The sequence below is a fragment of the Globicephala melas genome, chromosome 8 (genome assembly GCF_963455315.2).
Source record: "Globicephala melas chromosome 8, mGloMel1.2, whole genome shotgun sequence".
Lineage (NCBI taxonomy): Eukaryota > Metazoa > Chordata > Mammalia > Artiodactyla > Delphinidae > Globicephala > Globicephala melas.
Genome location: NC_083321.1, coordinates 103,892,281 through 103,919,244, shown reverse-complemented (window position 1 = coordinate 103,919,244; position 26,964 = coordinate 103,892,281). Strand labels below are relative to the sequence as shown.

The window sequence follows — 26,964 nt, the reverse complement described above, 5'->3', positions numbered from 1 at the left end:
AGTCAGTCATTGAATATACAAAAAAAGCTTGTTTGCTTCTGCTCGTTATACTAAAATCAATCAACGTCTGGTCAGCAAGCGAGTCGACGTCAATATCGGACTAAAGTTTGCGCGAGATCTGGTTCTCGGTGATGTAAATAACAGGATTGGGAGTGTGCCCACTGAGACTGTCTGTAAACACTAGAAAAGCCAGATGAAGGTAGGAAAAATAATCAGAGACTCGCTAGCGCTGCACAGGAGTTAGGACATTGAACTTAAAGTGGCCCCAAGAATATGAATTAAAGATTTTCCATATACTGGGTGAAGTTCATATACTGGGTGAAGTTCCAAAGGTTCCAAAAGATAGAATATTTAGGACTAAGAAAGGATTAAGCAAATAAAAACACAGAGGACTGCTTGTGTACGTACAAGTGGCGCTCACAAAACCCTGCATACCAAAGGGAATACAAAGGCACATCAGCACAAAAGTGATGTCAAAAACCAAACCCGAACTGCTGGGGGTCTGAGCTCACTAGTGAGACAGAGAAGGACCAGGAAATCCTCCCTCTGTTATAGGCAATGTGTGGGTCACAGCAATTAACCAAAGTTATAGAAAATGAACAAGAATTGACGCAAAAAACGGTATTATTTTGTTTAGAATAAAAGAACTCTGTTTATATTTAAATGTCATCACAGGCTTTTGAGAAAAGCTGTTTATTCCCTTCTTTGAAATCGAAATCCTAGAGGCTCTTCCAGCTCTGTAATACCATGATTGAATCTTTGGTTCTAAACAAAGAAACATTAATTCAGTGTAGGACATCATCACTAGAAAAATATATTTAATGAGTAGTTTATGAATGCGACCTTAGTTAAGAACGCTGTTTCCACCACTTACTAACTGAGTGACCCTAAGCAAGTTATCTAACCTCTCTAAACCTATTTCTTTATCTGTAAGATGCCTTTTTCAGAGGATTGTCTTGATGGTAAAGTGAAATCATGTTTTGTGAGCTGTTCAGCACAGTGCCTGGCCCACAGCTAGCAGTCAAAAGATGGATGCTATTACCGAGGATTTAATGGAAATTCCATTTAAATGAGTCTTTAGAACATTGCCTGGCTTTTAACAGAAAGGTACGAATTGCAAATGAAATTTGAAAGCAATACATTTTTTTTATCTTCATGCAGTGGTACCATAGCATTTTAGGAAACATTTTAACACTAATTATGTGTCTTTGGGTAAGTCATTTAACCTCTGAATTTGTTTTTTCTCTGAAAAATTTGAGTGGAAATGGATCAGATGGCCACTAATGGATCCTCCAATTGGAAGGAGATTCTAGAGATAGCAGAGCTTAGGATACATTATAAATTTATAATATATACTCTATAAATCTCTAGTGATAAGCTAAGCGATAACCAGTTACTAATAGTAGGAGTTAATGAAGAACTTGAAATTCATAATAAACCTGTAGTATAAGGTACCATAAACATAAACTTCCTTTAATTATTTAAGGACTAATTCAATAATTGCTAGATACAGAATTAAAGACAGATATTTTGATTTTCATTTTTTATAGAATTTCCCCTTCATATTCAGAGCAAGAAATTATGTTAAAATTCTTATTCCACATGAATCACAGACGCTGAGTCTAAATTATCCCACATTCCAAATTTGAGGACTCCAAATTAAGGTCGCTCTACTGTAATCCAGAGGTCAACACACTGTTTCTGTAAAGGGCCAGATAGTACATATATTTTAGGGGCGCTTAACCCCGCCCTTATAGGACAAGAACAGCCAACGTGTAGATGAACGCCTGCAGCTGCTTTCCGGAAAAACGTTATTTATGGACACTGGAGTGTGTGGACATTTTCAAGCATTGTGAAATTTTACTGCTCGTTTCCATTTTTTTCAATCATTTCAAAAATGGGAGTGGCAAGCATCCTTAGTTTGTGTACTATACAAAAGCAGGCAGCACGCAGGATTTAGCCCACGGGCCGTGGTTTGCCAGCCCCTGGTGTAATTATGCATTTTGGGAAGGAACGTGGTAACGTAGGAAATCCGCAACTGGCAGATCCCCCCCTGGGATTTTCACTGGCCCGTTGTTGCATTTTGTTTTGTACTGTTTCCACCTGCCATTCTTCTGAGGGCTTTCACCACAAGCCAGGGACCCCCTCAGTCCCAGCGGCAAGGGCACTAGGTGGAAGCATAGCTAAGGTAAGCCTGACACCTTGAGGATGCCGTGCAGGTGGCAGGCACCACCCTGAAGTTACCAGCAAGGTACGTACAGCTCCCGGGAAGGGTGGATCCAGAAGGGCGGAGCCCAAAGTCCACGACCTGACCTCTCTCCAAAGGAACTTCCAAAGAGCTGTCTTTGGAGGCATTTCATTCTACCTAAAAACAACAACTCCCAGAGCCCTCCCGTCTGAAAGCAGGAGGCCCAAGGATGTCCAAGACTTTCCCTGGTCTGGTTAAATCTCCCACCTGCAGCCATTAATGTACACATGGGAGGAAGGGGACCGAGCACAACCGTTGCCTCCCCAGCGAAGGACAAAGAAAGAAAACGTAAGGACCCAATTACTATTGATAATCAGGAGTTCTACTGGGCGGCAGGGGTTGGAGGGATGGTGAATAGGGGACTTTAGGCTCTAGGAAGCAAAGACCGATGATCACAGTGTTACAAAAGGCCTGAGGCAAATGGGATTACTCATTGCCTGCCCCCGGTCAGACTCCCCCAGGGCTGTTATACCATTGTCCTGGGATGAAGTGTTTTGCTCATTTTTGGAAAAGGATTGAAGAGGCCATTCTTTCCATCCCCCTGCCTCCGGAAGTGTTTCCCCAACACTCCAGTTATTCCTGTCTCGTAAATTATCCAGGAAAATTCTCGGGAGCATGATACGATAGAAAGCTCATCCTTCCTTTCATCTAACTCAAAGCCTTCTGTGTTTCTGAGAAAGCAGAGAGAGGGGACACTTGGAGGGAATTTGCCAGGACTTGCCCTGGGATTCTGTAGTCGCTAAGGAACTTTTGTGTCTGTGAGGCGCTCCTGTTTGGGGGTAAGAAGCCCTGAGAGTCTCACATTCATGCTGATCCTGCATAGACGGTGAGGGAGCGGAATGGGCTAAAATGAAGAAGGGGTGACCCCGACTGTGTCGGCACCGCAACCCAGGCGGAGAACTGGGCAGCTGGGGTAGGTGAGCCGGCCAAGGCCCTGAGCCCCAGGAATCTCCCACACTGACAATTCAGAGAACAACTCCTTAGAGAACAGGATCCTTGGCCCAGCCCAGACCTGTGCCATTAGGACTGGGGTGCCAGCCAGTGCTGCTTTTTGTGGTCTTGAGAGAGGACCGTACCATGCCCCTTTCCAGGTTTCAGCCCCTCTCATCCCAGGGAGGTGACGTTGTGGGACAGAATGAATCAACTCTCATACACTCTGGTACCCACAGCCATGGGCAGTGCGATGGGGGGTGGGAGTGCCACCTTTCTTGAGGTCCCCGGGCAGCTGAGCACTGTTCCAGTTGAGTTTTCAGGGCCAGACACGAAGCCCCTGGAGCTCAGGTGCCCTCCTCGCCAAGTGCTTACCTGCCCCGGCGTGATTCCACCCTGCTGCCACCTCCCCTGGTGTAATTTACCCCCGTGCTGGGTTCTGCCCCCAGCCCCGGCCCAGGCAGTCACAAAGTCCTTGGCTGCCTTAACCAGGTGATATTGCTTGCCCCGATCCACAGCTTGGGGTGAAAACACCAAGTGCAGAGTGACTTTAATATGACCTTTCTCGCCTCCCTCTTTTGCTTTACAATGAAAAGCTCTGGAAGCTTCTCTGGAGATCTCTCTTCTGCATAGTCGGATCCCCGAAGTGACACTGTCGCTGGGACCGGTGTGAGGGTCTCCTGGGGTATATGTCTCGGGCACTTGGCCTCAGAGGAGGGAGCGACTGGGGTCTCCCCAAGGACGCTGGTTGAGGGGCCTGTCCAGCACTGGAGGAGTTAATGTGGGAGCGCGTAAGCGAAGGGGAAAAAGTTGGAGTTGACACTTAAAGGGGGGCGGGGGGGCGGGGGAGCGAGCCCCGCTGACTCCTGATTGGTTTTACATTTCATCCAAATTTTTTTTCACTCCTCTCTCGCTCCCTCTTTTCAGTTTCTCTCTCTGATCCCAGGGGAGGGGAAACGGGAATAGTGAGAGATCAAAAATAAACCTCTTATGTCAAAGCCGGGAAGGAAGTATAAATACGAAGGGCTCGGCAGCCCACTCTGTGCTTCCCGGGGTGGGGAGAAGGCAGGGGCGGAGGACGCGCACGCTGCCGGGGCGCCAGTTGCTCGCGATCGGCTGGGCGGGAGGGCGCGGGAGCAGCGGCAGCGCCGCCAGCCGGAGGGGCCGCCCGGGAACCGCCGCCGCCAGGCGCCCACGGGCCACGCGGCCGGCCAACCGCCCGAGCTCCTGCCCGCGGGGACAGCGGCCGGGCCGCCAGCACCTGCCCGCGCCGGGCCCGCTTCCTCCATCGCCCGCGCCGCAGCCGCAGCCCCCATGCCCCGCGCCGCCCCCCGGTGGCCGCCGCTCCTGCTGCTGCTGCTGCTGCTGCCGCTGCTGCCGCCGCCGCCGCTCGCCCGCGGCGCCCCGGCCAGGCCTGGAGGCGGGGGGCCGGCCTCGGCGCTGGTGGTGCCCACGCGGTTGCCGGGCGGCGCGGGCGAGCTCGCGCTCCACCTGTCCGCCTTCGGCCGCGACTTCGAGCTGCGCCTGGCGCCCGACGCCAGCTTCCTGGCGCCCGAGTTCAAGGTCGAGCGCCTCGGGGGCTCCGGCGGGGCGGCCGGGGGCGAGCAAGAGCTGCGCAGCTGCTTCTTCTCGGGCACGGTGAACGGGGAGCCCGAGTCGCTGGCGGCCGTCAGCCTGTGCCGCGGGCTGAGCGGCTCCTTCCTGCTGAACGGCGAGGAGTTCACCATCCAGCCTCAGGGCGCGGGGGGCTCCTTGCACCAGCCGCACCGCCTGCAGCGCTGGGGGCCCGGGCGCGCAGCCGCCGCCCAAGCCCAGCCCTTGCCGGGAGCGCCCGAGTGGGAGGCGGAGAAGGGAGAGGGTCGGAGGCAGGAGGACGACGAGCAGGGCAAAGACGAGGAGGCGGAAGGCGCCAGCGAGCCGCCGCCGACCCTGGGGGCCACGAGTAGGACCAAGCGGTTTGTGTCTGAGGCTCGCTTCGTGGAAACGCTGCTGGTGGCCGATGCGTCCATGGCTGCTTTCTACGGAGCCGACCTGCAGGTAGGACTCGCTGTGCCCGGAGACGCCGGTCACCTCCCAGAGTCTCCAAATTCTTCCCTTTCCGTCCCGCTGAGAAAACCCTTCCCGTTCCTCACCCCAGACAAGGTTCTTTCCTTTCTGAGAAAGCCCAGTAACTCCTTTCCTGACCCCTGACACCTGGGCTACCTCCAGCTCCTCCCATGCGTCCCTTCCAACTTAGAGGGCGGGTCCTGGGCTTCCTCCTCCCTGCTCACCCCCCTCCCTCACATCCTGAACTGAAAGTGGGTTTTAAAGCCCCCCCCCCACGCCCCAGACACCTGCCCCTCCCAACAGACATGATAAGTGAACATCTGGGGAGAACCTCCACCCCACCCCCACCTCTCCGCCCTCTGCTGTCTCCAGACCTGGGAGGCTCCCAGGGAGAGGCAGCTGGGATGGAAAGATTCCCTTTGCCTACAGAACTGAGGCTGCCATAAGTAAAAGACATTGTTTGCAGGGAGTTGAACCTGGAAAGGGGCTGCCCAACTTCTGTGTGCCCAGCTGGTTCTGATCAGGGGCACGGACACCTTGCCAACCTGGCACTCAGCCCTGGCAGAACTTGGCAGTGCCGGCATCAGCACAACAAGGGAGGGGAACAGAATTTCTGCCTGGGGGCTCAGCCCGGGAAACTGAAGCTTTAGTGGAAAAGGGAACGAGAAGGGGGTGGGGATCTGAACTCCTCTGGTGAATGTTCCTGGTGGAGCCAGAACTATCCTTGGTCCGCCCGAGCTGCTCTCCGCCCAGACACAGCTCTCTACGGAGCTGGGACAGGAAAGCTGATTCCAGGGGACAGCTCCTGTAGCCAGGCCATTTCCCACTAGATTCCAGGACGGTGCAGAAACAGCAGGAGGTGTGTGTGTCACCCTACACCCCAACACCTCGTGAAGTGGAAGGGTTCCAGGAGAGGCTGCGCTTTCTCCTCCCTGGGGGAGCGCAGAACCAGAGGCGTGCGCGGTGGAGAAGAACTGACCTGCCCGGCGGTCACAGTTTCCTGAAAAAGGCACCTTGGCCGCTGCTGCAGCTCAGTTGCTGCCTTTTCGGTGATGGCAGTCTTGGCTGGGACCCTATTCTAGGCTCAGCCTGTGCCCAGCTGTTGCGGGCACCTAGTGCTTCGGCATTCCCTGTGCAGCATAGTCTAGACGAGGTGCAGCCGGCCCTCCAGCTTCTCGCCTCAGCTTTCTCACTCTGCAGTCACTGGGAAATGCATTCTAGATGGAAGGGTGGGAAGAGCTGGCCGCTCCCCTGGCTGCTGCCGGGCCGTTAAAGCCCCGCAGGCTCCGTGTGCGCTGTCCCGGTATTCAGTCCTCCCAGAGCACGGGGAGGCGGCTTGGAGCCGTCAGTGCGGTCCGCCCCCGGGACTGTGGGTCTGCACTGACTGAGTATCTGCTTCCCTGCCTTCCATGAGAGCAGGGGGAGGTACCAGCCGCCTTCCCTGACTCCTTTCCGCAAGCAAGTCCTCCAGAGGGCGGCAGGGCGGTGGGCTTCTCCCGTCTCGGGTGAGGATGGCTGCTCCAGCGACCAGGGGCTCCATCAGAAAGCACATTCACCGCAAACCCAGAGCTGAGGGGCTCAGCCCCTCCCACGCACGACTCCTTTCTGACGGCTGCCTGAGAACCAGGAGGTAGGAAAGCCAACAAGAACACAGAGCAGCAGCAGAAAGAGAAATTTGCCTTTCTGTCTTCAGAGCCAGAATGTCCTCCCTGACGTTTTCCTACCATCTCACTCTGAGCTCAGCGCCCAGACACTTCAGATGCTGTGTGTTTGCCTCCAGCACACACTCGGCAGCTCCGGAGGTCAGAGCCATCTGAAAGCAGACGTGATTGCTGCCGCCAGGGCTCCCAAGCCACGGAAGCCAGGGGCTGGGCTGGGTTCTGCCCAGGTCTGCTGCACCAGACAAGTTGACTTGCTCTTTGCAGAGCCACCCAGGAGCACTTCCACCCTCGTATGACCCCTGGCTGGGTGACGCAGAGCACGCTTGCCCCCTCTGCTCCGCCTGCACACACACAGGTTTCTGGACCACACAGACTGGCACCTCTGCAGCAGCCAGCTCCCTCGGGCCCGGAGAGCGCGTCGCAATAGGCATCGGGCACCTTGAAGACTGAGGTCCTCTCCCTGGGCGGGCGGGGGGCTCCCTCTCTCCTTGGGGCCAGCCCTGCCGCCTCCACCTCGGTCTCATCACGTCACTGCCTGCACCCTGCTGTCGCCGCGCTGGGGTGGGGCAGGGGCCGAGACACAGCTGTCTCTGTGACTGGCCCCTGGCCCTCTGCTCCGACCGCTCACAGGCTATGGAGATGCCACAGAGCAGACCTGAACTTCTCAGCTCCATTGCCTGGGCTTCCTGGCTCGGCCAAGACAGGAGCGGATGTCAAGGGCCGGTTCCCCATGACCTTGCCTGCCCAGACCCACCTCCCCACATGGAGCCTAGTTCTTTACAAGTAACTCTCCGAGGGGCCTCCTGGAGACTACATTCACATGGACGGAAAAAGCTTCGGGGTGTCCCGGCAGCGGGTGTGTGTGAGGAGGGTGAAGAGCGCCTTCCCCTCACCTGTGAAGCGGGGCGCCTGCACTAGGTAATCGATTCTAGCCCAAACGTCGACGAGGCTGCTTCGTGGTGAGTCTTCTGGAAAGTTCAGCACCACGTGGAGAAGCCGCCCGCTGAGTGTGCTCAGTCTGCACCTGGGCGGAAGTGCCTGTGAAGGGGCAGAGGAAGAAAGGCCAGCTCTCCAGCACCCGAGGGCGGTGCCGCCTCCTGAGCACCTGGAGGGTGTGAGGCCCTGGCTCCCCCGACATCATCCACGCTGTGGGACTGGGTCACTGAACCCAGCAGCCCAAAGACGTCCAGCCGCAGTGGGAGGCCCGGTCCTGAGAAGGACCCGCCTTCGAGGCCAAGAGAAAGAATCATCCGCGCGCAAGGCTGGTCTCACTGCTAAGCGACAGGGGAGTCTTCCAGACTCTGTACACTTGAGTTCAGTCAGTCCCTTGACAGGAGGGGCCCCGTCTCCCACCTTCTTCTCTGGTTTCAGAGTTAAGGAGCTCAGACAAAGGGGGTGTCCTGAAAGGAGGGACCACCTCAGAAGAGACCGTTAACTCTGTCTGCATCCGGCCACAGCTAATTGTTCCCTGGATGAAACTGGAGCAGGAGAGGGGCACGTGGGGACCGTGCTGCGCCCCAGGGTTGGTCTGGGAAGCTGTCCTTCCAGGGCAGCGGCTGCAGGCTGAGCTTCTGAACTCGCTGCTGAGCAGGGAGGGCCCCCAGAGGAGGAGTCCCAAGATTCAGGCTACTCGCAGGTGGTTTCCGGGAAGGGCCAAGTCACAGCCATTTCGTCTCCCCCTGCCCTTGCCCCGTGGGGAAATGTCTCCCCCGCCAGCCCTAATACCCGAAGTGGCCAAGTACCCCGGCTTGCCCAGCACAGCCTCCATCTAGGCCTGTTCGTTCTGGCATCATTATTAATAGTCTCATCTTTCACTCTGAAAAGTGTCCTGTTTTGGATAATAACAGAAACAGACACATGCCCGAGTCTCCACAGGCCACGTAACGTGCATGTGAAGTATGTTCCCCCGCTGGCAGAAGACCAAGTCTTCTCCATCCCTTCGGTCTGCTGCCGTCAGAGGGATGGACTCTATGAAGTATTTCCCAAAGAGAAGGCCCTCGTATTCAACGGTCTTTGATTCGCCACTTCCCCCTCCCCCCCGAGGGGGGCGGCGGGGGGAGTTGGGCAGAGACAACATCAGGGGCACCCTGGCTGGCTGGCTGGCATGCTTTGTCCGGGCTGTGCTGCAGTTTTCCTTGCAGCAGCAAAGAGGGTGGCAGTCAGTGCCGTGAGGAAGAGCACAGACTTTGACAGGAAATAGACGTGAGTGGCCTTGAGCGAGTCACCCATTCCTCTGTACCTCGATTTCCTCACCAGCCTGACAGGCACAGCTATACCAACGTCCTGGCAGTGTCTGGAGGAGACGGTAAAACACTGAAGGCACCTGACCCAGAGCCTGGCACGTCGTAGGTGCGCGGCGAAGCGTGGCTGGCGCTAGAGCTGCCTCGGGTGACGCATTTGTCAGGGCAGGGGGGCAGGGCAGTCCCACGCCGTCAGAGCCAGCCAGCGCTGTGCCAGCTGTGCTGTCGCACGCAGCCCAGGACCTGCCTCTCAGCCTCTGCTCTGCCTGGACTGTGTCCACTGGGCCCCTTGTGGTGCTGAAAACTGCGTGCTTCGGCGACGTGGCCTTGCCCCTCGCTGCTTGGAGGACGAGGACGGAGGAAGGACATCTGTGCGGGACCTTGTCTTTTCTCCATCTCTTCTTTCCTCTCCCTTTGCTTCTCCCTCCTCCCCAGCAGTCTCAGGCCCCAGAGAGATGCCAGAAGGGAGAGTGATGGCCCCGTTGCGGAGGCCGCAGAGTTTCCACGTTACCACCCCTCCTCTCCCTGCCTCTCCCAGGCGTGCTGCGAGGAGAGCGCTGGGCCCACAGCGTCAGGGATGACGCTCTGAAGAGAAGTAGTTGCTGGAAGTGTGTTTGGCCCGGGCCCAGCCTTCGCCAGACTCCCGCCATAGCTGGCCCTGGCTGCACGGGGGGTGGGGGTGGGGGGAGCTCCGGGGAAGGAATCTCCTTGTTTGTGTCTCAGAGAATCAGAGGGCTATGTCCCAGCCTAGCTGGCGGAGTGTCTTTTCGCTCCTCCAGGTCCTGGGGGCGCCAATGGAGAAGGAGGCCCCCTGAAAAGTGCCCACCTTTCCCTAAGGAGACCCAAGGGCAGGAGATCCCCGGGCCATTCCAGAATCGGGTTGTGTGACCACCCCGGCCCGCCTGGCCCTGGGCTCTGACCTACCCGACCTGGCTGTGGGGAGGTTGTCTGCTGGGGGCCCTGCTGCAGCCCACAGCCCGCACCCACGTAGTGCACAGGGAGGTATAAATCGACAGGGCGCGGTAGAGCAAGCGAGCTAACCTTCTCCTTGACTGGCTCCTGGGCCCATTCTCTGTGGGACTGGAAGTCAGGCCTGCCCTTTTGGACCAGGAAATGGACCGAGAAGCGGGGGCTCACAGACTCACGGCTGCCCACCCGCCCAGGCCCAGTGGCCCTTCCCCCAGGGCGCTGTCAGATGCACAGGGAGCCGGGCCACCGTTCCTCAGAGGAGCTGATGGTGGCAGGGCATCCTGTCCCCAAGTGCAGTGAGGCAAGACAGAAGGGGAGGTGAGCCAGACCAGGACTGGGGACTTGAACAGAAACTCTGGCGCACACAGTCCTGGCAGCCCTCTTGCGATGGGAATTATCTTCTGAGAAAGCAGCCAGAAGGACCGTCAAATGTCCTCCCGCCTAACCCACCTCCTGGAAGGGAAATGGCTCTCAAGCCAGCTTGGCCCCCCAGTTGTTACTCGGTGTCGGGAGAAGATGCCGTGAGCTGCCTGAACTCAAGCAAGGAGACTCCAAGGACCTCGGTGTCGGGATGCGCGCCCGTGCCGGCCTTTGTGCAGCAGTTTGTACGTGTGCACCTCTGGTTTTCGTCGGGGACGCGCCCATCACATGGCCTCTGCTAGTCTGACCAGGCAGCTTGGGAACCAGACCCTTCAGAGACCTTAGGTCTCCAGTTCCTTATTCTGAGCCTTCGGGGCATCTCTCATCTTCACACCTTCTTTGTAAGACATCAGCTCCCCAGTTATGAGATTGTGAAGGTGGGACTGAAAGGAAGGCCTCCTGTGAGGAGAGTTTCAGGTTGTCTCGGAAGAAGTTCCCGGAGTTGGCCCCTGGTCCTTCCTGGGGTAGGAGGCCCCGGACGCAGCAGAGGCCTGGAGGAAGTAGGCCCCAGCAAAAGCTGTGCTCCTCAGCCCACGCCCCCAGTTGCATACTGATGTAATTGCTTGTTTCCCTCAGGAATCCGACTCCAGGGGCTGGTGCCAAGTTTCAGCTTTGCTGATAAGATGTTTACATCAGCCTAAACATAGCTGGAGTGCTTGACACACTAAGTAACCTGCCAACCCCTGTTTGCAGGGCTTAACTTACAAAATATCTGGCTGGTCGCCTGCGAGGTGAACAGACAGATCCCATTCACAAACAGTGGGATTCGTCTGGAACTCCCACACATGGCCTCCGCCCATGTAATGTCTGTCTCTAGCCTTTCACCCTCCTTTCCTTCCTTCTTCTCCCACCTTCCAGAACACAGGAGGGAAGAAAGAGAGGCCACAGGAGGTGGTGCCCTAGGGAGCAGGGAGGAGGCTGGCTGGAGGCCTGAAGGCCTGTATGCCTCTGCGCCATTCGTCTCCTGTTCTGCAAAGTCATCCAAGAGGACTCCTTTCTGGAGGCCCTGGAGGCAGAAGAGTGAGCCCCATCTGGCCTCCCCCAAAGCCTTGGGAGCAGTTGGCAGCCCAGGGTTGGGGCAGAGGCCAAGCACCGATGTCAACTCCTTCAGCTGGCCTTGGTGGGACCGGAAGCAGTGGGAGGCTGAGCGCCTGGGTCTCAGCGACCCACCCGATTCTCTCCCACCCCAGGCAGAGGGGAATAAACCCTCTGGGCTGTCCAGGCAGAAGCCAGGAGGCCAAGCCCTGGGAGACTTACTGAGAAGAGTGTAGACCTCAGAGACAGACACGCTTGGGCTGGCACTCCGGCTTTAAGAGCTGCGCGGCTGTAGACAAGTTATTTAACTTGCGAGAACTTCCACTTCCTCGTTCGTGAAATGGGGATGACAATCCCTACTTCCCAGAGTTTCTGTGAGCATTTAATGAGGTGACACGTGTACCATCTGCAGAGGAGCTATTGTTAGGAGTGGTCATCAGAGCAAAGTTTTCCCATCCTGAAGAGTAGGGGTTGCCCCAGCAGACATCAGGAAAATTCTCGACGGATTTTAACCTTGAGCGCTCAGATAATTGCTTCTGGGCTGAGGGTGGAGAGGGGATGCGTGGCTGGCAGGGAGACGGTTGGTGTCAGGGTTAAGGTAGAATAACCAGTGCAGTCCACTAGAAGAACTTTCTGTGATGATGGAAATGTTCTGTCTGCTCAGTCCGATGCAGTAGCCACGAGCCATTCACAGCCATTGGTGCTCGTGAAATGTGGCCAGTGTGGCAGAGGAGCTAGGATTTTAATTTTATTGAATTTTAATGGATTTAGATGTCCGTGGCCACATGTGGCTGGTCAGGATGTTAAACACTTAAGCTTTGGAGCCAGGTGTTCTGGGTTCACACGCTGGTTGACACACTAGCTCTGGGACCTTGGGCCACCTACTGAGCCGTGAACTTCTTATATGTACAGTGAAGGGAAGTGATGCCAGGGCCTCGGGGGTTCTGGGAGCCTTCACCGAGGTGCTGTGTACCGATGCCCAGCACACAGGGGGCACCACTCGGCGTGACGCCAGGGGCGGGCGGCGGCCAGGAGATTTACCCCTCCCTCTGCACTCCTCCTTCCTGCAGAACCACATCCTGACGCTGATGTCTGTGGCGGCCCACATCTACAAGCACCCCAGCATCAGGAACTCCATCAACCTGATGGTGGTGAAGGTGCTGATCGTGGAGGATGAGAGATGGGGCCCCGAGGTGTCCGACAACGGCGGGCTGACGCTGCGCAACTTCTGCCGCTGGCAGCGGCGCTTCAACCAGCCCAGCGATCGGCACCCCGAGCACTTCGACACGGCCATCCTGCTCACCAGACAGGTCCGCGGGCCGCTGGGAACCGGGGGCGGGGTGGGAGGGCGCGCCGAGGGGGCCACGGCCGCCCAGACACGGGGACCGGTCCCCTGCTGGCCCCAGCTAGACACCAGGAGCCTCGTGCGTGGACAAGAAGGGGGAGGTCACGAGGACACGTATGAGGTATTTGCGAGGGAAGGAGAGGAATTCGTGGGGGCTCTGCTCCAGAACTTTGTGAGCAGCTGTCTGCTGAGGTCATAACAAGAGGAAACGGGCTCAAACTGCCCGGAGAGCAATGTGGAGCTGGAACTAAGACAGGAGGTCCAGCTGCCGTGGGGGTTAAAGGCGGTGGAGGTAACCAGGGGGTCCCCTCAAGATTTCCCCAATGGCAGGAGGCCTGCCCATCTCCCTGGTGTGGTTTAAACAGATGGCTTCCTGAAGGCCAGCAAGTGTGATCACGTGTGGAGACCCTGCTCACCCCCCAGGCCTCACGCACAACCCCAAGGCGAGTGCTGCATTTTTTAGCCCCACTTTACAGCTGGGGAAAGCGAGGCACAGAGCTGCCACCCCGTGGCAGCGCCCGCAGTCAGGCCCCGGCCACCTCGCTGTGGGGTCCACACCCTTAACCACCGCCAGGCTATCCCACCTCCCGGGACGAGCTTTCCGAGTGTCTGGCAGCCCAAGGACACGCCGACACAGAAGGAGAAACGGCCTTTGGGGAGAAATAGGGATTTGACTTAAAACGTGTCCTGCGTCTCCGGAGGCGCAGGAATGGGAAGCGTTTCCATCCTGTGTCTGTCCTCACGTCCCGCTTTCTCCGCGAGCAGAACTTCTGCGGGAAGGAGGGCTTGTGTGACACCCTGGGCGTGGCGGACATTGGCACCATCTGTGACCCCAGCAAGAGCTGCTCCGTGATTGAGGACGAGGGCCTGCAGGCGGCCTACACTCTGGCCCACGAGCTCGGTAAGGCTCGCCACGCCAGAGGCCTGGGCTGCTGGACCGGGTGGGAGGACCGGCCCTCCCGAGTCCAGCCAGCGAGGCCCCCCCAGGACCCTGCCGCCTCTCGGGGCCACCCCTCCTTGTTCCGGCAGGGTGACTCTGCCCTCGTGCTCTCTCCACCCCCACCCTGAGCACGGGGCCATCCTCGGAGGTCACCAGGGAAATGCCAGCGCTCGGGTAGAGCCGTGGGGCCGCATCCCGGCTAAGCAGTCAGGGTTCTGGAAGGTCAGCTAGCGAATGACTGAGACAAGTGTGAATCCGCACAGGCCCCGGCAGAAAATAAAGGAACCCCGGTGTTCCTGGAGCTCTGAGCAAGCTTCCTGGGAGAGGAGAGGCAGGCGGGGTGGGCCGGGAAGAGTCTTTGAGGAATGAGTGCAGCGCCGTGGTGGTCCCTCGAGGCGCTGGCGCCGCGTAGGCCTTCAGAGGCCCTCTGCCCCCTGGGCGGACGGCTGAGGGCAGTGGCGACGCTGGGTGGACCGCGGGTCTCGTCCTCCCCAGGGCACGTCCTCAGCATGCCCCACGACGACTCCAAGCCCTGTGCTCGGCTCTTCGGGCCCCTGGGCAAGCACCACATGATGGCGCCCCTCTTCGTCCACCTGAACAAGACGCTGCCCTGGTCCCCCTGCAGCGCCATGTACCTCACGGAGCTCCTGGACGGCGGGCACGGTAGGTCCCCCAGGCTCCTCCCCGGCCAGCGGCCGGCACCTGCAGCGCAGACGTCTCGGCCTGGGAGAGACTCAGGAGCTGTGTCCCCGCCACCCCGCTGGGCTCAGTGTTCTGACCACTCCACAGAGCACGCCCTTCCGTGGCCCAGCTTCCAGCAGTCCCTTTAGATTAACCCACAGAGCAGGCGGAAGGAATCTGAGAAGGTCTGTCTGGAGGAGGTGGGTTCGAACAGAGCTCGAAGGAACGGAAGAATTTTTGTCGTGCAGAGGGGAGAAGGGAGCTTCTGGCTGGAGCGATAGATCACAGGGGTAGCGTGCAAATGGCAGAGAGGCAGGAAGCGCGCCGTGAAGGCAAGGAGTGGGGCGAGGTGCTTGGTGAAGACAGCCTGACTTGTTGAGTAAAGCAGTGAAAACACAACTGGTTCTTGATTCTTGATACAAAAATAATAGATTGTCCAACATCAATACTTTGGCTTTATTTCTCCTGGTCTGGTTTTCAAGAGTCCATTTAGGGGCTTCCCTGGTGGCGCAGTGGTTGGGAGTCCGCCTGCCGATGCAGGGGACACGGGTTTGTGCCCCGGTCCGGGAGGATCCCACGTGCCGCGGAGCGGCTGGGCCCGTGAGCCATGGCCGCTGGGCCTGAGCGTCCGAAGCCTGTGCTCCACAACAGGAGAGGCCCGTGTACCACAAAAAAAAATTTTTTAAAAAGAGTCCATTTACATCCGCAATTAGACTGTGACCTAGGTTAGTGTTACGCTTAGCTGGCCTGCCCTCGGTAAACACTGAATGCGTGTAAGATGTTCTGGATACCAAAAGAAACGCAACCCTTAAAACAAAACTTGCTACTGATAGTCAAAACTTGGAGGAGCTTCTGTGGGTGACTGAGTGCTGACAGTTTGTAGGCGGAGGTCAAGGAGGCCTCGAGTGTGATGGGGGGGGACCCCTCCTTCCTATTTCTCTGCTTCCTCCACAGGAGACTGTCTCCTGGACGCCCCTACCTCGGCCCTGCCTCTGCCCACAGGCCTCCCAGGCCGCAGGGCCCTCTACGAGCTGGACCAACAGTGCAAGCAGATCTTTGGGCTGGGCTTCCGCCACTGCCCCAACACCTCTGCTCAGGACATCTGTGCCCAGCTCTGGTGCCACATGGATGGCGCCGAGCCCCTTTGCCACACGAAGAACGGCAGCCTGCCCTGGGCGGACGGGACGCCTTGTGGGCCCGGGAGCCTCTGCTTGGATGGCAGCTGCCTGCCTGAGGAGGAAGTAGAGAAGCCCAAGGTGAGGGCCGGCCACTGGGAGTGCAGGACAGGGACGGGGAGGGCTGTTTCCAAGGAGGAAACCACACCTGAGAGCCATGAACTAAGAGACTTTGGGCCTAGGGGCAACTATGAGGAAAATCACTCACCTTTGGACAAAGCAAAGCGTATTTATCCAAAGCCGAGAGGAGCTGTTCAGGACTGATGGATGACGTCAGCAGGGCTCCGGGCATTTGGGGGACTCCGCCTGTGGGGCTGCCGCGGAGTCGACTTGAAGGCCTGTGAGGCTTGGTGCTAGGTGTGGAACGCTCCAGCGCAAGAGCAGTCGTGGGCACGCAACAGACAGAAGCCGTTATGAATTCTGTTATAAACAGGTAGCGTGACAGCAGAGGAGGGACATCCAATCGAGAATGAGGGGAAGGTATTCACATCCTACCCGTGGCGGAGCCGAGTGCATAGCTAGGGGTCAGGAGAGTGAGAGTAATTGTGGGAACTCCTTGCTTGAGGAGGAGGGAAGGAGGAATCAGAGTCACCTCTGACCAGGCAGAGAAAACCTGGCAGAGTAACCTCGCACGGAAAGGCAAAAAGGCAATGCCAGGGAGAGTTTTTGAATGATTTGCTTCTCTGCCCTCTGCTCTTAATACATCCGAACTGGGAGGCCGATCACATTTCTCGGCGAGTCACTGAGCCATCTGTGAAACAGCATCCACCGGGTTCGCAGCCTGGGCCCGGCCCAGCTCTGAGTCACCAGGGTGGCCTGTGCGCTCACCCTCCGCAGGGCTGTCCTCGGGGGTGCTGCCGTTGCACTGAGGCCCAGGAGCCCGCGTGGGTGGGGAAACCACATGCTTCTTCTAAGCCTGAGCCGGGACGGGATCCACGGATTCATTCTCAGCCCCCTCCCAGCCCACACCCCGACACTGAGCTTCTCCCAGCCCTGTCCTATAGCGTGCGCTTCACATGTTCCTGAGGGGAGAGGCAGGGAGGGAGCCCATCCAACCTTTCCCAGCACCACAGCCAAGCCCAGTACAGGGAAAGGTGGCCAGAAAACGATCACGGGATGATGCTTGTCACCTATTGTTAAGGGGAAAAGACAGATCATAAAATACTGTATATATATATATATATATATATATATGTATATGACAGAATCATATCTGTGTAAAATAAAACCTGGCACCTTCATGATTCTATAGTCAGAGCAAAGGTACAAAAGGATATTGATGAAAATCACGTCAATCGTTTCATCTGGGCAGTGGTATTTTGTAAGCGTTACTTTCTTTTTTACACCTGTATTTTTCATTTTTTATACGAGCACGTATGACTTCTGCAACTTTTTAAAAATTATTTTCATTTCGAAACTTTAACGAACCCACCCAAGGCAATGCCTTGCCCTCAGGGTCAGTTGTAAAGTTGGAAGCCACTCTAGTTTATTTCCCAGCACCATCCTACCCCTGGACCTGGCAGCTGGCAGACTCGTGGCCACACCTCCTAGAGCTTAGTCCTTTAGATCAGAACGTAACCGCCTCAGCACGGGTGGCATCTGGGCTGCGTGCGTCCCGGCTGTGGGAGGCTCTCGTGCTCGTGGCTGGATGTTTAGCGGCGCCCTGCCCGCCACCCGCTCGAGGCCAGCAGCCTACGCCCTGCCCAGCTGGAACAACCGCAGGGTCTCCGAACACTGCCACGTGTCCCGGCCGATGGACAGCTGCTGCGTTAGACCCAACCTTATTCCCGTAAAAGTGTTTCACTCAGCAACTCCTGTTGAGCACCTTACAAAGGGCAAGGCACTGTTGTTGACACCAGGGGGCCGGCCGCGAGCAAGGCCAGCACAGACTGCGATCGGGGAGCCGCGGCTGCACGGGCCACACAGCCCCTGCACAGGTGAATCAGGCAGTTTACCGAACTGCGTGCGCCAGGACGGGCGCAACTAGGTGAGGAGGTCACACCAAGAGCCGAGGCCTCCTGCCCTCTGCTCCCCACTCAGCGCAGCCTTGTGTGTTGCAGGCCGTGGTGGATGGAGGCTGGTCCCCCTGGGGACCCTGGGGAGAATGTTCACGGACCTGCGGAGGAGGAGTACAGTTTTCACACCGCGAGTGCGAGGACCCCGAGCCTCAGAACGGAGGGAGATACTGCCTGGGTCGGAGAGCCAAGTACCAATCGTGCCACACGGAGGAGTGCCCCCCTGATGGTAATCGCCACACCGGCCAGAGCAGCTGCTGGGTTGCCTGCAGCAGATCCCCAGAGGACTGCGGGGGTCTCCCGGGCGCAGAGCTTTCCTGGGTGCAGACATAAATGGTTTAGAGCAGCCCGTGGCGACCCGGGACCGCTCTCCCTGTCCGGGGAGAGCCTGGCAAAGTCGAGGAGAGACACTGCCCTGGTCTTCCAAGATGCGGAGATGGAGGGCGTCACTCCCAACCAAACTTACTCATTAGAGCTGGGGGAGGGCTTTGCAGAGGGGCGGGCGTCTAGGATAACGTCTGAACCCTCGTCTGTATGCAGAATGGAGGCGTTTTCCAAAGCTAGGGTCAGAGTCAAACCTCCAATATCTTTCCAGCCAACATCCAGCTCAGGGTGGAGGGAAGATTTCTGCATCTGACCCTAGCGCACATTCCCCCTGAGAAGAGTTGCCCGTCTCCCCTTGGAGCGTGGTAACTGCGTGGTGGCCCCTTCTTGGGAAGCAGCCCCACCTCTGCCTCTCCTGGGAACGTCCTCCCCAGTGCCTGCTACAAAGCCCACACATTACCACAGGGGCAGCAGACGGTGTGAGAGCAAACCACTGCGGGTCTTTTCCCCACCATCCCATCCGTGCAGCCCCAGGAAGTATTGGCAGGCAGCAAACGACAAGCAGAGAGACGCATCCGGGCGCAGAGGCGCACTGGCATTGGAATGGTGTCTAATGAGGGAATCTGGAGGCTCTGCAGTTTTGCAAGATGAGGAAGATCAGTAACGGCACGAAGCTCTAGAAACCCTGCCCTGGAACTGTGAGGGTCTGCCTGGCACACGGGTGAAGCGTTCCCGGGGGAATGAGAGAGAGAGAAAGGGGAGGGGAATGAATATAGGCGTGAGGTAGACACGGAGCCTAGGCGGTACCAGGATTTCAGGTGCACCGGGACCAGCCATCTCAGTCAGTGAGTGTTTTGGTGCCTCTTGTGTGGCTAGAACTGGAATAGGTGTTATAATGACATAAGAAGCATGTTCTCTGTCCTCAGGGAACGTGCAGATCTTGTTAGAGATCCAAACCCCTTTTACAGAGCAATTAAAGGTCAGTCTGTGAGGCACAGACCCCAGACCGACAAGGAATCCAGAGCGAGGAGAGGCCTGGCCTGGCCGGAAGCTTCTTGGGGAACCAGGGCTGAGCGGGGCCCGGAGGGCTGAGACGGTGATGAAGTGCAGGAGGACGCGCTGCGATGGGGGCTAGGGTCCCCCCCAGGGCACAGCTGGGCAGAGTGGGCCAGCGTTTCCAGGCCAGCCAAGGGTGCGTAAAAGCTAAGATAGCCTCAGGAGGCTCTCTGTGCTGGCTGTCCCATCAGGTCACCGGGGAAGCTTTTCCAAACACAGAGGCCCAGACGCCTCAGGTGTCCTGACTCAGAATCTCAGGAGGAGTGCACGGCCACCTGGGATTTGAAGCTCCTCAGACCATGCAGATGTGCAGCTGGCGTGGAGAACCTCGGTAGTAAGAGCGGGTTTAACTTCAGGATTGTGGAAGGGAAAAACCCAGGTCTTAATTCAGACAGATTGTTCTGGAGGCAGCCTGCAGCAGGACGGGAGAGGAAGCAGGCTGTGTGTCGGAGGCTGGGCACCAAGTCTCACAGGAAACCACAGGCCTTGGCTTGCGAGCAGTGGACCGAGATGCTGACAGTGGGAAGGAGACATTTAAGATCACAGATCGTCCTGAGTAGAGTGCAGGACTTAATGACAGGTTGGAAATAGTGGATGTGGATGCGCAAATATTCAGAAGATACCAGGGTTCCGGTCTCAGGCTGGAACGTGGTAGCATCACCAAATGAAAATCCAGCCAGTTCTTCATATGCAGAAACCATATGGAGTTGGGCCTCGCTGAGCTGGAGGTAATTGCAGCATCTACAAATGGAGCTCCCCCGGAGAGACCCAGAATTACAGCAAGTGGGGTGGAGAGGCGAGGTCAGAACTAGAGACGTAGATCTGGGAGCCTTCGGCCACATGTCCACGGAGGTCAGGATAAATCACGATCAGTAGAGGCCCAAAAACATAACTCCACGTGTCATTCCGTGGTTCCCCCGTCCCCACCTAAATTTATCCATCTGTAAAGCAGAATTAATATTCTCCCCAAACGGGAAGATATTTTCCCCAGAAAGCCCAGCTGAGGCTGGCTGCTCCTTTCCTTGCCCCGTGAGTCAGGCCTTAGGTCGGTGTCTAGGAAAGTTGGGCCCAGGTGACACTGGACCTGTGTCCTCGGGTTGGGTCAAGTCCGGGAGGAAGAAGGGTGCCCGGAATCTCGGCATTTCTCCCGTGGGGTCCTCCCTGCTTCAGCTCAGCCTGTTAGCTCCATGCCCTCTCGCCCTCATTTCAGGGAAAAGCTTCAGGGAGCAGCAGTGTGAGAAGTACAATGCCTACAATTACACGGACGTGGATGGGAACCTGCTGCAGTGGGTCCCCAAGTACGCAGGGGTGTCCCCCCGGGACCGCTGCAAGCTGTTCTGCCGAGCCCGGGGGCGGAGTGAGTTCAAAGTGTTCGAAGCCAAGGTGAGGATCCTTCTGGAATTCAGGTGCACAGGTGGGGAGGAAGGCCCCCTGGCCTGAGCCCAGGAGTGGGCGGCGTCAGTGCTCACTGGGCCCTCTGACCGCCCCCTCCCTCCCCCACTGCAGGTGATCGACGGCACCCTGTGCGGGCCCGAGACTCTGGCCATCTGTGTCCGTGGCCAGTGTGTCAAGGCTGGCTGTGACCACGTGGTGGACTCGCCTAGGAAGCTGGACAAATGCGGCGTGTGCGGCGGCAAAGGCAACTCGTGCAGGAAGGTGTCCGGTTCCCTCAACCCCTCCAGGTGGGTCTCTCCGGAAGTTCTGTCCCTGGCTGCGCGAGCGGACCGGGCTTTGGAGTCACAGGGGCCTAAGTGTGCACTGTGGCTGCCACTCCATCCCCGTGCAGCACTGAGCTTCAGTTTCTTCATAAAACGCGGCATCCTCTCTATCTCAGAGTCACTGTGGCGAGGCACGAGATGGGCAGAGCGCTTGGCCCGGGGTCTGGCCCGCAGAGATGACGGCTCTCAGGGCAGCCAGAGGCCACATGGATAGGGATGTATCTTCTATGAGTCAACTGGCAGTAGAGCTACACGGAGTAACCGGGACCTTTGCCAGAAAGCAGCTCTTCCAGGCCTGCTGTGGGAAGGACATTTCACCCTAATCTGGCGGGCCCTGCCCTTTCTGCAGGTGCATCTTCAGAAACGGGGGCCCACAGGGGGTCTTGGCAGCCTCGGGGCTTCACGGACCTGAGAACTCCAGACGCTTTCTCACACCTTAAAGCCACACGTTCATAAAGCTCCTATATCTGTTCAAGTGCTTTCACTTCTGCGGGCTCGACGGATTCCTAAAATAAGTCTATGGGGGCCAAGACCGTTACTCCCCTTTTACAGACGAGGAAACTAAGGCACAAAGAGATTACATGACTCTTCCAGGGTCACAGTGGTAGGTCATGGCGGCCAGAGGTGAGCCTAGGTTTGTCCATTCCCGGGCGGTTTTTTCCTGTCCCACACACACTTCCCGGGGAGGAAGGGCTAGGGCCTGCGGCCACACTGCACCCCTAGCCGGCTCCCTCACTCTCTCTCCTCTCATCAGCCTCAGAAAACAGAATCCGCCTGTTTGGCAGACAACTCAGGAGTCTTTTCAAATTTAAACTCAAAGGATATAGGAAAAAGAAGCACGGGGTGTGGGACAGTCAGACATTGAGTCCCTTCCCAGAGCTCTCTCAGGCATTAGGCGTGGGGCCTGGGGTCCTTTCTCAGCTGCCCAGTGGGCGCGAGGCAAGGACAGCAAAGAGCAGCGTGCCTGTGCTCCTCAATCCTCCTCACTCCCCTCCCAGCCTACGAAGCCAAATACTTCCACCCCAAAAGAGAAGAATAAGAATTAAGGCTGGGCTTCCCCGGTGGCGCAGTGGTTGAGAGTCCGCCTGCCGATGCAGGGGACACGGGTTCGTGCCCCGGTCCGGGAAGATCCCACATGCCACGGAGCGGCTGGGCCCGTGAGCCATGGCCGCTGAGCCTGTGCGTCCGGAGCCTGTGCTCCGCAACGGGAGAGGCCACAACAGTGAGAGGCCCGCATACCGCAAAAAAAAAAAAAAAAAAAAGAATTAAGGTTTCTCCATCCCACATAAAGCCCCAGACCCACGATAAAGTTGAAACATTTTCCCCCAAACAGCATCCCAGCACCCCAGACAGCCCCGCTCATGGTGCTGGGCACGCCCAGAAGAAGGCTCCTCAGAGCAGGCTGTGTTGCCCTGCGCCCTGCCCTAGAGCCACGATAACCAAATACCAGCAGCTGATGGACTCTAGGAGGTGGCGTGAGGCGTCCGTCTGGTCAGCTTCTGGAATCGCTGTGTGGATCAGATTTTCCCACATTGGGTGTGAGCTCTGGGATGAAAGTGGCCAAGCAAAGTTTACACCAGTGCAAGGAGCTGCACGTGCCTGAGATCTCTTTTCAGCCAAGAGCCCAGGTTTGGCAGCAACGGCTCAGCGTTCACCCCCTCTAGGCTGCCTTCCCCTCTGTGCCATTGTCGAGATCTAAACTCCAAACATTTGAGATAGAGCTCCCAGGCCAAGCAAAAGTCCCGGTGTACCAAGTGTTCCTGTCGGCCTCCGCAGCTAATTTACTGGGCACTTTGGGGCGACTACTTCCTTATTTGCTTGCAGACTTTTGTCTGCCCACCCCCAGTCCCTGCATGCTGACTTCCTGAGTACCGGGCTGGGGAGCCACGGGTCCTAAAGGTGTCTTCCTGTCATAGTTATGGCTACAATGACATCGTCACCATCCCAGCCGGCGCCACTAACATCGACGTGAAACAGCGGAGCCACCCAGGGATCCAGAACGACGGCAACTACCTGGCCTTGAAGACCGCCGACGGGCAGTACCTGCTCAATGGAAACCTGGCCATCTCCGCCGTGGAACAGGACATCCTGGTGAAGGGCACCATCCTCAAGTACAGCGGCTCCATCACCTCCCTGGAGCGGCTGCAGAGCTTCTGGCCGCTGCCTGAGCCCCTGACCGTGCAGCTCCTGACAGCCCCTGGGGAGCTCTTTCCCCCCAAAGTCAAGTATACCTTCTTTGTCCCTAACGACGTGAACTTCAGCATACAGAGCAGCAAAGAGAGAGCGACGACCAACGTCATCCAGCCCCTGCTCAACGCGCAGTGGGTCCTGGGAGACTGGTCTGAGTGCTCCAGCAGCTGCGGGGCCGGCTGGCAGCGGCGGGCGGTGGAGTGCCGCGACCCCGGAGGCCAGGCCTCCACCACCTGCGACGAGGCTCTGAAGCCTGAGGATGCCAAGCCGTGCGGAAGCCAGCCGTGCGCCCCGTGATCCGGCGGGCGGGCCAGGCTTATGCTCATGGACTCGGCGCCCGGGGTGCAGACCAGGGTCACGCTACGGTGACCCCACGTCTGGGGGTGGCGTGGCCTGCCTACCCAGGCCCCCCACTGCTGCAGCTGGGCATGAATCCATGGGGGGAGGAGAGGAGAGGAGACAGACCACAGATGCTAATGTCTACTATCTAGTGGGTTGGACCTTGCTTGGGTTCAAGTAGAGGGCATAGGTTAAAAGGTAAAGAGTGCTCTCACGGACCCAAAAAGAAGACTCGGTCAGCCTGTTTGCAAAGGACTAACAAAGTTAAACGAAAAAAGTTATTTCTACTTGGTTCCCTCATTAAATAATCTACCTCAGAGGGGAAAAAATTAGTCAAAGAGAGATGTGGGGTAGGGGTGGATGGTGAGTGTCAAAGCAAGCACTGTGGCTGCACCCCGAACTCTCTTCAGAAATGACCAGGAGTGTCTTCAGTATTAAACCCATCGCCTGGAGGGCTGCGAGCCACAGGATTGTGGAGGCTCCCACCTGCAGGGCTGGGTCCATTTCAAGTATTTATGCAAATGTGTCTCTGAACTAAAGTGTGATCTTGCGCCAGTGGAGTGGTCTGATCTGGTTCGGTATTTCTTCGGAAAGAGCGGGGGACCCAGGGCCCGAGGACAGAGGCTAAAACTAGGTCGGCTCACCTTGAGCACAGCCAGGGAGGCTGGCACCTTGCCTGCACCTCTGGGGCCTCCCCCAAGTTCTCACGTCTGCTGAATCCAGGTCATTCAGGCAAGTCTTTATCTGCATGATCTAGACCAGTGGTTCTCAAACTTCAGTGGGCATTAGGGTCATCTAAAGGGCTGCTTGAAACACAGATGGCTGCGCCTCACCCCAGAGTTTCCGATTCAGCAGATCAGGGCCTGAGAATCCGCATTTCTAACAGGTTCCCAGGTGACGTGGAGGCTGCTAGTTTGGGGACCGCACTTTGAGAACCACTGCTCTAGTGGAAACTTCCAGCTCTGAGGTAACACAACGTTATTCTCGAGAAAGCCCATGCCACGCCACTCTGCATATGTCCTCATCCTCACATGTACACACTGACCAGGCAGAGATACAAGATCCTCCTCGCATCTGAGGAATGCTGCACCTGTTTCCAAGTAACATCATCCCAATGACCTCAGCTCCTTCTCTCCACGCCAAATGTCATTCCCAGCTCACAACTCTTTTGACCCAGGCGAGTTGCAACTGTCCCAATCAGCCCTTTTACATAGCCTGACCTTCCCCACTTAGCCACCTGAAACCTGCCTGAGAGCCTCCCAAACCCCATCTTCCCTCCATGTCACCTCATCTCTTCCTGGTCAGATGAAGCCCCCAGCTCGACTTCCATATGGTCTGGTGTAGAGGGAGCTCAGTCCTTGGTCATAGTGGGCGAAAAGGAACAGACGACATCAAGAAATGACATTCTAGGGAAAAGGAGGAAAATATCTAAATTTGCATCGTCCCTTTTCCTGTCACCATTGACCCCACCCCCCTTGTCCTTCCCTTTAGCTTTCTCTCAAGACCCCTTCAAGTAAAAAGTGGCCTGGGCAGAGAGGATGCTACACGGAGCCCTTGTGTAAATGAGGAAAAGGTGCCTACTGGGAGGACTCGGGCCGTTGGGACACAGGCAGGGCAAACAGGAAGGGATGTCAGCCCCTACCGTGCCCTCAGCTGGTCGTCTTGTGGTGCACACTCTACACGGTGGCCGTGGACACCGCGGACCACTTTTCCCCGACTGCCGGCTTTTAGTGAGTGGGAGGCCGGGCTTACCTAAGCATAAACAGTCACACACACACTGGCACGTTGCTGACGACCAGGAAAGCCAGATCTGTCCTTGCTGTGAACCGGCTTTACTGAGATGGATCGTATGTTCCTGCAACCCTTCATCTCCTTCCATTTCTCACTCTCCCCCGAATAGTCAAGGCCAGGTGTGTCCCCATTAACCACCCAGGCCAGTCCAGCTGTGCCGTACCTAGAGCCTCTGCATCGTTACCAGGCGCAGAGCTTGCCCTGGAGTTCAGCTGGCAGCTGGGCTGCTGATGCGCCAAGCAGAATGGAATCCAGCTTGGCTCTTCCTTGCTGTGTGGCCTCAGCGAGGCTCACAGAATACGTACTTGTTTGTGTCTGGAAACTCAACAGCTGCAGCTCAGGGACTCAGGAAACAGATCTGCCTACCAGAGAGAGACCACGCCATCATTTCCCCTAGCCTACCACGACCACCCTTCTAGCCCAGAGAAGGGAAGGTTGCATTTCCTCTGCTGAGAGCTTGCATTTTCCAGCTAAAGTTCCTCGCAGAGACGGTAGTGGTGCCTCCTCGCGAAAGTCCACAAGCCCTGACTCAGCAGGTAACTTGGTCATTCCTCTTGATCCTCCGAGCTCCCGCCAGAAATATTTCAAAGGTGGTACATTAGCAATGAAGTCCATTTCCAACCTCTGTCCGCAAGACCAGTGAATCCTTGTCTGGGGTTTATTCTCTGCCCTTTATTCTCCTGTAGCGGACCAGAGGGCTTTGTGAATTTACAGAAGCATGTTCCCCGGCCCGCTTTAGTAAACCACCCTTCTCTCCCAGGGGTGATGGGAATGTCTTCCCACCAGCTCCACACCTTGCTCTCTGATGACGTCCACTAGCTTTAGATCCTTCGTGTTTGGGCATTTTAGCCAGTAGACCCTCTTACTGAGGACTTTTCCTCCTTCCTAGCATCCAAACATTAGTTCTTCTTGCTTTCCCCTGGAGCCCTCTTCATTTTTACCAAGCCTTCCTACCACCACCAAAACAAACAAATAAACAAACAAAAAGGACAGGAACAAGAGGAATGTTCTTAAGAATATGTTGTCTTTTGCTTTGCTGTGATATCTCTGTGTGGTCCAGACAGATAGAGTGGCTTTGTCACAGTTTCGCTCTCAGGCCTGTGAAGTGAGGTGGTACCTCTGCTGTGCGCCAGGCCTTCACACGCGGCCTGAGTCCCCCAGAGTCCGAGTCTCACCTGGTCGCGGGGAAAGAGGCTCCCGAGCCCACAGCGATCTGGGCTCTGTACGCTATGCCTCAGATCTCCAAGCCCCTCCGGGAAGCAGCGGGGCACCCGTGGCTGTTGGGGAATTAGGAATGGTTTGTCCATAAGAGTGACCAGAAACATGGAATTTACCAGAGGCTAGTGCTATCCTTGGATTTCCAGATTTCCAGATTTCTCCTGCCATAGTCGCGTCACTTCCTCTCGCCTCTAGGGTGAGTTGAAGCTAGATTACTAAGTACACGGCCAAAGTCAAACACGAGATGGGGTGAGCGCGACGAAGACTGTGACTACAGCATTTTAGGCCAAAGGCTAAGTCACCGTCTCAACACCTGTCCTCCTCCACCCAGGGTGTGCTCCGTGCGGAGTGGAGAGACGTGTATCCCCGGCAGCGCCCTCCTCCCCTAATTCCACCATCGATTAGACACTCAGCCAGCCCAGGGTCCTGAGCGGGCTCTGCCCGTGAGTCCTAGGACGGGAGAGAGGCAGTAGCACCCATGCCCGGGAGGCACGCAAACCGGGGTTCACTGCCTGTGGTGGCCTCGGCTGCAGGATGGCGTGTCTTTCTGAGAAAGGTCTCTCCTAGTACGGCACCTTTCCCCGTGGTCCTCCGCTGAGCTTGTAGCTTCGAGAAAGCTGCCC

At 56.9% G+C, this 26,964-nt stretch overlaps 1 protein-coding gene across 1 annotated transcript; it reads left to right on the top strand.

The window, feature by feature from the left end:
* The first annotated feature begins 4,129 nt into the window (after positions 1-4,129).
* On the top strand, positions 4,130-23,880 carry ADAMTS8 (ADAM metallopeptidase with thrombospondin type 1 motif 8). The gene is made up of 9 exons (XM_030841433.2): positions 4,130-5,215; positions 12,620-12,859; positions 13,660-13,795; positions 14,330-14,497; positions 15,470-15,771; positions 17,751-17,934; positions 20,296-20,468; positions 20,592-20,767; positions 22,720-23,880. Exons 1-9 carry the CDS (start codon positions 4,169-4,171, stop codon positions 23,288-23,290), a joined length of 2,997 nt encoding a protein of 998 aa, XP_030697293.2. The 5' UTR covers positions 4,130-4,168; the 3' UTR covers positions 23,291-23,880.
* The last annotated feature ends 3,084 nt before the right edge of the window (positions 23,881-26,964 follow it).

What these genes read in the sequence shown, in the direction of transcription:
- ADAMTS8 (XM_030841433.2), top strand. Translation starts at nt 4,169, where the DNA reads ATGTCAAAGCCGGGAAGGAAGTATAAATACGAAGGGCTCGGCAGCCCA. An exon ending in GCTCCTGGACGGCGGGCACG is followed by an intron (nt 14,498 to 15,469) that starts GTAGGTCCCCCA and finishes CTTCCTCCACAG; the next exon opens with GAGACTGTCTCCTGGACGCC. An exon ending in GGTTCCCTCAACCCCTCCAG is followed by an intron (nt 20,768 to 22,719) that starts GTGGGTCTCTCC and finishes TTCCTGTCATAG; the next exon opens with TTATGGCTACAATGACATCG.